This window comes from Passer domesticus, chromosome 5 (assembly GCF_036417665.1).
Source record: "Passer domesticus isolate bPasDom1 chromosome 5, bPasDom1.hap1, whole genome shotgun sequence".
In the NCBI taxonomy this organism is placed as follows: domain Eukaryota; kingdom Metazoa; phylum Chordata; class Aves; order Passeriformes; family Passeridae; genus Passer; species Passer domesticus.
The window spans coordinates 38,684,955-38,697,390 of record NC_087478.1 but is presented as its reverse complement, the minus strand read 5'-3'; the positions used below and the strand labels follow the sequence as shown (position 1 = coordinate 38,697,390).

Sequence of the window (12,436 nt, the reverse complement as noted above, 5' to 3'; positions counted from 1 at the left end):
CTCTGAGTTCAGAACACAAATGGATTAGCTCATGTGTAAATTGGATACACTTCACACTGGCATAGTAGACATTCAATTTCAAATCAGTCTTATATTACTGGTGGTGACAATACTGTCAAAATAACAGAACTCTATAAAAACATAATATGCAACAGATATATGCCTAACATTTCACAAATCATGAATACATCATTTAATCTTGCAAAACAAAACTGCAAGGAAATGCTACTATCATGTATGAAGGACATCAAGTCCTAAGTGATACAGAAGAAATTATCTTCAGGTAACTAAGCTGGGAACATAGTACCTCCAAAAAGTTCCCTTTGTCTTTGGTCTTTTAAGCACTCTCCTACACTGACAAGAAGATTAGAAGCATACCTGGTGGTCACCTGGAAGCACAGACTAGTATTTACAGACAGGATTTTCAATTAAGCAATATTCTTACTGACGAAGGAATGATGCTCTAATAGTAGAAATTGCTTTCACTAAGAAATCTGTTCTAATGTCAGGTAAAATAAAGGTTTTACTGCTAAAGTGCTAAGAGTACCCAAGAGAGCATAGAAAATTGGGGATTTATGTAGAACAAGAAACACAGACTGAAATCACTTCTAACTTGTTTATCCATGAATCCAACTCAATTACACGCTCTAAAAAAATTCTTTCACTATCAAATATTAAACAAATATTCATAGAATATTTAAAACTAGCCTCTCTCCCTGTGACGCAAGAAACACATTTGATTTACAAATCTTAATGTAATTATGCAAATGTCAAAACCTTCATCATGTCCTGCAAATAGTACCATCCTTTTGGGAATTTCATCGACTCCGTTTATTTTAAAATGTGCTTTTTAATCTCTTAATTTATTTTCTTCTGTCTCACCTCACCTCCAGGAGGCAGCAAATAGGAATTGGAATGATATCTTCCCTACTAGTCAAGCTCACTTCTGACAGCAGAGTGCAGCTGTAAATAAGGATGCCCTCATTTAGACAAAAAAACAAACAAAAAAAAACAAAAAAAAGAAAGAAAACAAAACAAAACAAAAAAAAACACAAACAAACGAAAAGGCAAGGCAGGAGGAGAAGCCAGAAAGCCAGGCTGGCCTCCTAATCACTTGATCAGATTCCTGATGCTCTGATGAAGATGCAGAGAGCAGAGTCACCAACATTTCTGACAACCTGGGCATCCACCCAACACACGTAACACAGATGCTAAAGACAAGCTGAAGACCTGCCACAAAGTTTGAGACAGACTGTAGTTCTAAGAGCATTCTTCATGCTGTCACTCATTATCAGTGCTCAACAATAAATCAAGAATACAACTCATAATTACATTCTCTGCTACTTAATGAGGCAGCCACATGCAGCTTCCTTCCCTTCCCACCAACTGTGAAACTTAAAGGTTCAAGAGAAAGATGCTTACAAGGCTAAAAAGGTCATTTTTTGTCTTATTCTCCAACTACATGAGCACCATTAAGTTCAAGTGCACTCTTCATGCTACATGCTTCCTTCACTACAGAACACAAGCACTTACGTGATTTTGCTCATCTCCATTTCTTCTGCACTGCATATCCTCACACTGTTTTTCCACAGAGAAAAAGCAGAGGCCCCACCACAAAACCCCATTTACTCATTATACTTTTGCTCTGCAGGAGAGAATGATGCTTTTGCCTAGTAAGAGATACAAGACCACTGTCTTCCCAAGAAACTGTTTCCATAAAAAAACCACAAAGAACATGTGCCCATAAGTACCCTGTAAGAATTCTCTTATAGGGAACCATTCACAGCACACTCAGAGAATGCTGGAGCAATTGTGCATTCACCTTAGACACTAAAACCACCCTGTTTCCATTTCACTGTCAACAATGACTTATGGTAAGACTTTTTATCTGAATGACTAATCAAATTGCTTTAGGAGCCTCAGTTTTACATTATCATACACCATTATATAAGCACAATGACAAAACAGATGTTATTTAACTGGTAGAAGGATTCCCAAATCCTCTGAAGAGAGATTGTCCATTAACCATAAAATTAAGTAGGCCATGCAATTGCACAGCAATGAAGTGAAAACAATAAGATCACATTTATAAAGGAGATTGGTTAAATTACTAACCAAGAATATTAGACATGGAGGCACGGTTTTAAAAATGTTTCTGGAGGCAACAGTATCACAATGCAGAAATGTGTGCACATAGCATGGCAACACTTGAGATCCCTGTGCTGCCAGCAGGATTCAGTTCATGGAGGGACCAGACCAAAGGCTACTGAAATTCAGGAAACCAATATACTGCAGGTAAAGTGTTATGACAGCTTAAAATGAAACAGTGATCAGATGTATGCATTCAAAGCATTTATGTTTCCTTTTTCTTTCAGCTTAGCCGACACATTTTATATAGCAATGATAATATCTTTAAAAATTATTAAATAATCTTTGAATTGTTAAAATAAATGCCATTAGGAGCATGTTTGTTAACATTACAAGCACACTGACAAAGTTAATCCCAGCTTTGATACCAACTATCAAACCAAGTGATTACAAAAGCAACTATGGACTAAGAACAGCATTAAACTTCTGAAGCCAATTTTCTATATGTACAAACACATGTGCAACAGCATACTGGAACTGCATCTGCACAGAACAGACCAGCCAGTTCAGTAACATCATACTTGAAAATAGTCTGTGCCTTTTTAATTTTCATTTCCTCAGGCCATCTATCAATACTGCGGAAGAAGTAAAAAACAAGCACATCCAAAAGGCAGTAAGTGCAAGCAGCGCTGTATTTCAGATGGGTGTTAACTCGGATTTTATTTCTCTTTTGAATAGTAAGTCAGTGACAATTCTTTCTTTCCCATGCAGCATTACTGAGACTTGTAGCTGCTGTGATAACATATGCTCAAGAAACAGCTGTATCTCAGGCAAAGAGACTTCCTAACAACTCACTTCACAATGTCTGATTGTTCTAATGCAATTTGCTTCTGCTGCTGTGGTGGAAGAGATATGCCAGGCTTCTTAAACTGTTTAGAGAACACCAAGACAGAGGAGATAGAAGCATACAACTGAAAACTCTCAAGATGGGAACCTTGTCAATTAAGAACAAACTGTTACAGGCAATAAGCAGCTGCTAACCACGTCCATAGGCTGGGAACAAAAATTACATTGTCCCACAGAGCTCCACACGCACTTTCCACCCTACCCCATCACCTTCAAAAATATCTGTGATGCTGTTTCAGATTTAATGTATTTTTTTCCTGTCAGTCTTGAACTCCGTCATTTACAGATACTTAACTTTCAAAATTATACTGAGGCACAAACTCTTTTTTCATTGTAACTCAAGACTCAGCTTCCTACTCCACTACTGGAAATAAAGAGCAAAGCAAGACAACTTCAGAGCTTATTTGGCACTACTTACTCTCTAATTTCCCTACCCCTCTTTTTTAACCCTCATCCGGCAAGCATTTCAAAAATCTAGCATGCAAGTTACACGGGTTCAATTCAATTCCTAGATTAGACTGTTAACCCTAGATGTATATCTTTCAATCCAGGCTCCAATATGAGGGATGTGAGCAATTCACAAGGTTTTTGTCCCTAAACCTGGCAAATTTCATGAAATGCAGGGTAAAATCTGAAAAACCAGAATCTTATCCTTCTGTCATAAGGCCAACATCCCTCCTCCATCCAACCCACTCTCCTTGATACATGCATCTTCTCTGGGTCAGTGCCAGGTTTTCTCAGAACGCCCCAAGGGAGGCTAAGAAAGGGACTGAAAAGGCCAGAAATGGTGAAAAAAAGCTTTGTAAGAAGCATACCCACTACCGCCAGCTGATTATGTAGTGGTATCACTGAATAATTGCAGCAAAAGGTTTTCTGGGTCTGCTACAATCATGCAAATTCGGTTCAAAATGATTCACAAAGGAGTTACTAAATGAGCACTGACAGCCTTGTTTGCTAAATTTCATCCAAGCATCTTTCTCCCAATCTTGGAAGTATGATAATTGCTGAAGCCTCTGGTACTTCCCCATGAAAAACAAATTAGGCTTTAATGAAATATGCAATCTCATTCCAACATACAGAGGCAGATTCAACCCTGCTTAATATTCCACAGCTAGTACCAAGCAGCTTCTGGAATCCAGGGGAGCTCTGGCAGATGAAGCATCCCCAGCAGTCCGTAGGCGTTTGCCTGCCTCCTGCTCCATGTCAGGGATGCCAGGCGCGTGCGGAATGCGCGTGTTCCGTCGCAGCAAAGCCACCTGTGCCACACCAGCACTGGGCTGTCAGCAGCCAATGGGATGGCACTTCCTAAGGCATCCAGAGTCCTGAGTGTCATTGCTGAGATGGTTTTAATCGCTCCAATTTCATTTTGAATTTTTGATTCCCAAGTCCATCAACAAATAGAGCAAACTATTAATTAGGATACAGTACCATCATTTCAGAGTAATTAAATAAGACTAAAATTACAACAGGTGTACCCAGGCAGCCTGCAGTAAATCCTATACACATACCTTGGAAATCCACATTTCAGTTGATTTCTGATGAAAGGTTATTCCATTTCACTTTTATGTCCCCCAGACTTTGAAGGCACAAATCAAGGACACTTTTAAAGAGGCACAGATTACAAAAGGAGGGACTTCCACATTCTAGCCTTCAGCTACTAAAACTGTACTGAATTTCAAGCTGCATTAGATGTGATAAGTTGACTTTACAGATTAAGGGCTAGCATTATAAGTCATTATGATTTTTTTTCAAGATCAGTGGTGATATCACTTCACATGCATGCCTGCTCCTTCCACATTTTTTTTTAGTGTTAAGCAAGGCTTTTTCTCCTTCCTAGTCGCTAAATCTAGAGCATAATAAAGGACTCTCTATTTAATTTGTCTTTAGCAAGGCACTGCATTCCTAAACAACTTCTGGGTGCATTTTTCAGAACAAAGAAGTCACAGTGCTTTAACAGGTAATGTAACACTTCACATTTTTATATGGGACTTTGAAAACATACCATGGTGCTTGCAGTAGCAGCAACACAAAAATAAAAACACAGAAAAATAGTCTCCCAAGTGAGACCACAGTGGGAAAGCATGTATCCCTGAAGGAGAATGCTGCTCTATCACATTTCCAAACAGCTTTGTAAAACGAAGCCAGGCAGAATTAGCTATTATCCAAACACTACGTACTCACAGAGCACAGTGTATTTCTCATTCCAAGTGCTGCTCCAAGGGGCAGAGAGGTCCCTGGTCTGACAATAGCCTGCTACCAGGTGGAAACAATTAAGGAAGGAAGCTCTCCTCCACTCAGCAAATTATTTCCTAGCAAACCCCACTAAAGCTTGTGCCACGACCTAATTTAACCACTTCACTTGCATCATGTCTCTGTCTTTCTGCAAGCCTAGGAAAAGACAACTCCGTGAACTCTCCTTGTTTCCACAGAGCACTTTGATTTCCTTCCCTTGTCGTAATTGCAGCTGTTTTTAAAAATCAGTCTGCCTTCTTCCTGCATCTGAAAGCTGAAATAAGGAACATCTTTTTTTGTCATGAATCAGCCTAATTCTGTTTACTATCAATGTATTGACTTACAGCACCTAAAACTTTAGCTCAGATATAACAGCAGGGTATTTTCTTGGATTTCTTTGAACATAAACAATAGGAGAAGGGCAGGAGCATAACAGATGACACCACTGATTTTGTGATGATATTTTGCTAGGAATCCTGCTTAAAAAGGACTGATATTTGTTTGCACAGTAGATCAACAATAATGCTAGTCTCTCTTACCTTAACCCCTTTTTATGTGATAGTGTTCTCATCCAGTATTACTGGCGAAGAAAGATTCTTAAAACAAAGGTTAACATGATATATTCTGCATATTTTAGCAACACTATTTGGTCATCTCCAATATCTTTGTCCTCCAAAGCAAGAAACCAGTATCCACTCCTTATTAACCAAGATTATTATTTCTAAAAGTTATTACTAAACAACCATACTCAAAGGAGAGAATCCTCTCATGCATGTAGAAGTAAATGTTTGAAAATATTTGACTTGAAATACTAAACCATTATGAATGGAGACAGAGAAGGGGAGAAGTCTGTCTGGTAATGAAATTCATTGAGGCTGCAGAAGCTGCACATTTTTGTTCCCTCTGAGCAATATTCTTACCCCCATAACAACTTTAAAATAGACCTAAATATTTGAAGAAGATTAATTTAGGCAAAATAAATCTTGCTCATGCCGCTACTATGACATCAGGCTCAAGTTTTTAAATCAGAAATTCAGGGTTACACAGCAAGAGGTATCCTATCAGTATCAGCACTGCAGACTACCCACAAACGCTCAAGAACATGCATAGCAGAAAAAAGTAGAATTCAAGCTACTTCCAGTTCTTTTTCCTCTTTATTCAATAAAAAATGCATCACCATGTTTGCCAACATCAAAAGTAAGGAAGAATATCACTTCCTGTCTCTTTCTCAGAAACAGCTAAGGGAAGAGGATGAGTATGCAGCATCATGGTCTCCAGCTGCAGATTGGTCACTCCTGAGTCTTTCACTGACATCCTGAATTTGAAGAAGGAAAAGTCATCAGTACCTGAGTTAACATCACTTTACCATGAGCACAGATACCCCGTGCATGCAGTAAAACTCTTAAGTCCAATGCCCTTAAAGACTCAAAGGTAACTGCAACAGAGAGAGCAACCACAGTCTCTGGATCTTATTTCCTAAGTGTGTGGACCAAAGGAAAAAAGAAAGGGATGAAAATAACACTTCTCACTTTGAAGAGATGAAGTAGGAGCAAGGCAGTTATGAATGGGACATGGGTAGCAGCTCCTCCCCAGCAATGACTTACAACACCAAAGGAGCTGTAAAAAGCAGGAGCAGGAAATACAGAGCAGGGAGAACTCCAACACACTTAATCCTCAGTAAAGGGAGCCCAGCTTAGAGTCTGTGGAGCTTTTTACACCACCAGAGGGGCACAGAGTACCTAATTACTTTCTATAATTACCAAAATCCATTAAATAGGGAGTTTATTTCTCTGTCACCTTGAGAAAAGAGTTTGGGAGGGTTTTTTTAGGCAGGGAGGGGATATAAAATACATTTTTGTCCCATCAAAAAAATTAGTAAGAGTCCTTGAATTGTACATCACCCTCAACAACTGAACAGCCTTGTTCTGAAAATATGAACCATTAGCAAAACTGTCAGCCCCTTAACATGATCATTGCTTTACTTCCTTGGCAACAAAGGAAACTTTTAATGGAAAGAAATTTAAAGTACAGTGTGCACATTCCTCTCCAGACTGCAACCTTTTTGAATAGACTCTAGTTACAATACATCTGCTGACTATCTCTTCTAGAAGGGATTTGTAAGGCCAAACAGGTCATACACAATTTAAGAGCTTACAATCCCACTCGATTAGAAGTACATTACTTTGAAAACAGGAGTTCACCTCCTGGTTCTTCTTCATACATGTTCAGGAAAGAAACTCCGAAGAGGTCAAAAAAAGTCCTTATACAGAAGCAGAATTTGATGAAAAGTATGAACTAAGCAAATGTATCTATGACTTCTGCTTACACACATCTGTGCTGGAGAAAATCCTACCCTGAAGCACAGGCACAAAAATTGGTGTTCTCCATCTGTGCATTGGATTGATGCTGGTTTAAAGCTGACAGTGTGCTTAGCCTGTTGTTTTCAATAAATAAATAAATTGAAGTGTTCTGCAAAAGGCTGCTCTTGCAAGTATATCATCAACTATTAACAGAAGTACTGCAATAACTAAGCAGATCTCTTCTGGCCTTGCTCTGTCAGTAATACTGCTCAGCAACACAAAATTAAAACCAGTACAAAGAAAAACTGAGTAAATATCAAAACAATAAAATACCTGGAAAAGAGGGAATATATATATATATATACACATTGGCCTTAAAGCACCTGCCAGTAAGTCTGCCTGCATTACAGCCAGCAGTGCCCAGCTATGCCAACGCAAAGACTCAGGTAAAGTTGCCTCACCAAAAGCACTTCTGTGTCATTTTTTCCAGTTAATTTTCCAAACTATCATAAAAAAATTGGGGAATTAACAGCTAGTTCTTCCACAGTAAAGAAGAAAAATCTGAGGAAGGCTGAAATGTAGCACAACTGAAAAACCTACACAAACTCAATACACACATCAAAACAAAAATACAAACCAAAAAACTAACAAAGACCCAAACAAAAACGAAGAGCCCTTAAAATCCATGAAATAGACTGGAACCAGAAAGTAAAGTTGTTCAGAAACTGCACTTTACAGAGGCTAAAAATACTCTTCCCCCCTTGTAGGTTATCTCCTCAAATAGGAGGAACATATGTGAATTTAGAAGTTTCAATATTTGGGCAATTCTTCTGGTAGCAAGAATGCCACAAACTGGAAATTGCCCTGGATAAGAGACTGTAAATCTGCAAGACCCAGAGATACCCACTGGACAGCAAAGTAAAGCTGGACTAGGCTCAGTAAAGAATGCTAAAGGAGGATTTGACTTAAGCCCCCATCGAGCCTTCACAGAGTGACTGTGTGGCACACTAGGGGTTAAAACATCAGTTTTCAAAGCACAAACTACAGTCAATACATGACAATAGCCCTCTTCAAAATCAGGGAAAAATTAATTCAAATACTGCATTTGTATTTCTTTCCTGCCACTTTTTTCAGATGAAAAAGGGAAAGGATAAAAGACAGACTCCCCTTTCCGATACAGAAATGCATATTCCTTGCTCTGAAAGAAAGAACAGAACAGACAAATTAGATGTTTTTTATTTAATTAGAAAGCCATGAGGCACACATAGGAACAAACAATCACAAAGGGCTCTGTTTCACTCTGGGTTTTTAAATGGTGATAGGATGGTATTCATAACACTTTGCGCAAAAAGCACTTAGGTACTAATTCTTCCAAGATGCACAGCAGTTCAGGCACTGCTAAGCAGGTTCCTATGCTCACGCCTGGGTTTTAGCTCTCAGCAGCCAGAAGCAAGCGTGGCTCCTGAGGTCCCCAGACACACTGTGAGTGGGGACTTCAGGCTGCTGCTTCCACCCGCAGCTTTTCAGATCAATACTGCCAGCAGCAGGACAAAGAGAAATGCTTCAAGACTAGCTGACTTTGGAGCTGAAAACATCTTCAGACAGGAATTACTGATATCTCACAGAAGCGTGAAAGCCAAGGCTACACAAGCCACCTAATATCAAAGCCACAACCTAGGAAAAAAAATGGAAGGGAGGAAGACACATGTTTAATCTCATGGCATCACAAAACCTTGCAAAAATACATTGCAATCTTGTATACGTACTATTCAACAGTTACACTGGAATTAATATTGCACAGAGGGGCTGAAGGTACAAGGGTTATTAATATCAGCTCCTCAAAGAAGAATGTTTTTAGGTCGAAATAATAAGGCATAATCTTTGTATCAACCCTGTACATTTCCAGATATTGAAAAAGTTGCTATTAAACAAAGTGACATGGAAACTGTAGAAAAGGCAGTCTGCAATAACTACAACACTTGAAAAGGTGTCATGTACCAGGTTCCAATCCCAGAAACTACTGAATTTGCCTAGCAGAGTGGAACATTATGTTAAAATGAAAAGAGAAAGACATTGCACTAATACAAGTTAAGCCTAGATTAATTTAAAATTAAAAGATTAACTTTTTACCTGTAGGAAAACAAATTATTTTAACAGAAAATTACGTACATAAAGTGGAGGCAGTTAATCCGAGCAGTATATGTTCAAACTGTCTATCAGTATTTATGACATTATTTAATCACCTACCCTTCCACTGCCAGCCTCCTCACACTGCAGATTATACCTTAAGCCATTTCCAAATCATTTCAGTGGGGATGCTTTGTAGGACAAGAACTGAATCAATGGCACAGCACCCTTCCTGAGTACAGTTAGCTCACAAATGCATGCTGAAGCTGAAAATAATAAGAGCAAAACTTTAAAGAGACATGTTTTCAGGGACAGTGAGACATCATCTACAATAAGGGATGTGCATTCACTGAGCCTCACAAACAATACCAAATACAACAGGACCAACTCAGCAGCTCTGTATTTTTGATCTCTTGCTGCCTAGCACCCAGCTCCTCACCAGATATCCACTGAAAACACTTCCTGCATTGGATCATAACAACAGACAGCAGGTCTCAATGAAATTTGAGTATAAGCTCATGTACAAACACCCATTTTTTCTCTCTAGCTGTCACAAGCAGGGATCCTAACACAAGGAATTGCTGACACCATATCACTACTCCACACCCCACCCACAGGGGCACTGGGGACAGGGCTTGTGCAGCTGGCATCACCGGGGGATTGGTGAGGGGAGGACTGCCTGCCACTCATTCCTGGAAATCAAATCTGGGATTTGATTTTGACCATTCACTTAGCTGAAATAGGGCAATGGTACACAGGTTCAAGGAGGATGATGTTGCTCTTATCTCCACCAGCTCAGCAGGGGTCAGGGCCAGGTTTCCAGTGTCCCTGCAGCTTTGCTGAAGCCAGAGGAATCAAAGGGAACTCGGACAGCTGCTGCAGGATTATCCAAGCAAAGCAGGCAGAGCTGAAGGCTTTCAGCGAGGCCGACACACCAGTTCTGCAGCAAATGCTCCTGGAAATAGCACAGCCTCAGGACTGCAGATGCTCCAGATCTAAAGGGGCTCCTGACCCCAACAAGGGGAAGACTCTCACAGATCTGCCCTGCAGGCAAAGGTGTCCTAGAGAGTGTACTGCAGCTCATGAGCAAAACTGATGAGCAGAACACACTTCACATAAATACAATGGTTTCCTACTATTTTTCTATTTTATGATCTCACAGTGTTCAACAACTTCACGTAATATAGAAGAGACATAGTTACCTGTATTCACCAACACCAACTCTGACACTTATTCTGACCAATTACTTACAAAAGTGAGGGCAACAGGTTCCATTAATTATAAAAATCAATAAAAACATCAGGTTTCGAGAAGGGAGTAATGACATTTAAAGAATCCAACCCATCACTGAAGATGCTTTCCTGCAAGACAAGACAAGTAGGAGCTCCAAGCAGTTTGTCCTTGGCCCATAGAAGGTATGATGTTAGAATGAGGTAGGAAAGAATAAGTGAACACAGACAAAGAAAATGGTAACAATAAAAAAAAATTTAAAAAAACAAACACAACATCACAAAAACCAGGAGACAGAAAAAAATTAATACTGACTGGTGAGAAGATTAGTTGAGCTTGTATCACTTACACAGTTCATGGTCTGTGATCATACGAAATTACTTTTATTCCCAACATTTTTTTCTAGTAGTGTTTGGGTTTTGTTTGATATTGAAAACAAGCTATCCCTACACAGAAAAAAAAAAGAAAAAAATCCAACACACAGAAGAAAGTAAAATGTTAAATGTTAAAACAATTAAAAGAGAAAAAATTCGCAAAATACTATGGAAAAGTATGCATAGAATTATTTACCTAGAGAAAGCTATAGGCTAGTCTTTGTTAAAGATGCAAATTTTATTCAGTAATAAACGCATGAGTGCAACTTCAAATGTAACACTCTGAAGGCTCACATCACCACCTCAGGCAAATTCACAGATTAGCTGGTGGCACTGCTGATGATTCCAAGCTTAAAACCAGAGTAAATATTTATTAACATTAACCACTGCATTTTGATTCAGTGATTTAAGAAATATAACTACCTTCAGGAAATACTGAATCCCTTTTCTCCTAGACATAGTTACACTGAAAGAGGAAAACAGAATTTTCCAAAAGCTTTCTGAAACATGAAGGGAAAGTTAGGAGCGTGTGATTTAAATATATTACCCAAAAAAAAGTACAGCAATCCTTTATTAAACACAATTGATTTTAATTGTAACAGTCAATCCTTTAATGATGGTTGATGAAAAACATTGCACACAATTTGCTTTCCCCACAACAATGTTACAGATACAGATTTTCATTACCTCATTGATATCCACAGCATGAAGTAATCAGAAATAAAACATGAGCAAAATCTGAGATTTTTTACGTCCTTGAAAAAATAAGACAGTCAACAATGTTTAGGGTCATACACGCAATCCTACTAATTAAAATTAAAAATGGGCAGGGGTAGATATGAAGTATGTTGGTTTTGGGTGGGGGCTTTTGCTCCAGCATAGGGGCCTGAACAACAACGTTTTAGGGCTCGGACAGCTTTAATTTCTATAGTCTCTCACGGATGCAACTCTAGAAGGATCAGACTGCTTGAGATATCGTGTTATGATAATAAATCAGAAATTATAGATTTCTGATTTATTATCATATATATATATGATAATATATATTTGAACAACCCATACTGCAGATAAGCCATTTTTGGACTAAGTCTGGTCTTGGTCTCTACCTCAGTTTTCTGGCTACAACTGCCCTGAATACAGAGCAAAAACTCTAGCCCATGCCAGAAATATAACTCAGAT

At 38.8% G+C, this 12,436-nt stretch overlaps 1 protein-coding gene across 5 annotated transcripts in view; it reads right to left on the bottom strand.

Moving 5' to 3' along the window:
* TMTC2 (transmembrane O-mannosyltransferase targeting cadherins 2) overlaps positions 1-12,436 on the bottom strand; it is a 234,089-nt gene that overhangs the window by 203,173 nt on the left and 18,480 nt on the right. Inside the window, exon 1 of one of the 5 annotated variants that reach the window (XM_064419627.1) lies at positions 5,176-5,192. The exons of 3 other annotated variants lie outside the window; for them this stretch is intronic. Coding sequence is in view for 1 of the 2 variants with exons in the window: in XM_064419625.1 (XP_064275695.1) it covers positions 4,113-4,156 (44 nt within the window). In the remaining variant the exon portion in view is untranslated. Of the gene's footprint in view, positions 1-4,112; positions 4,241-5,175; positions 5,193-12,436 lie in introns of those variants that run through there. One more of the 5 variants, XM_064419625.1, reaches the window with a different exon arrangement.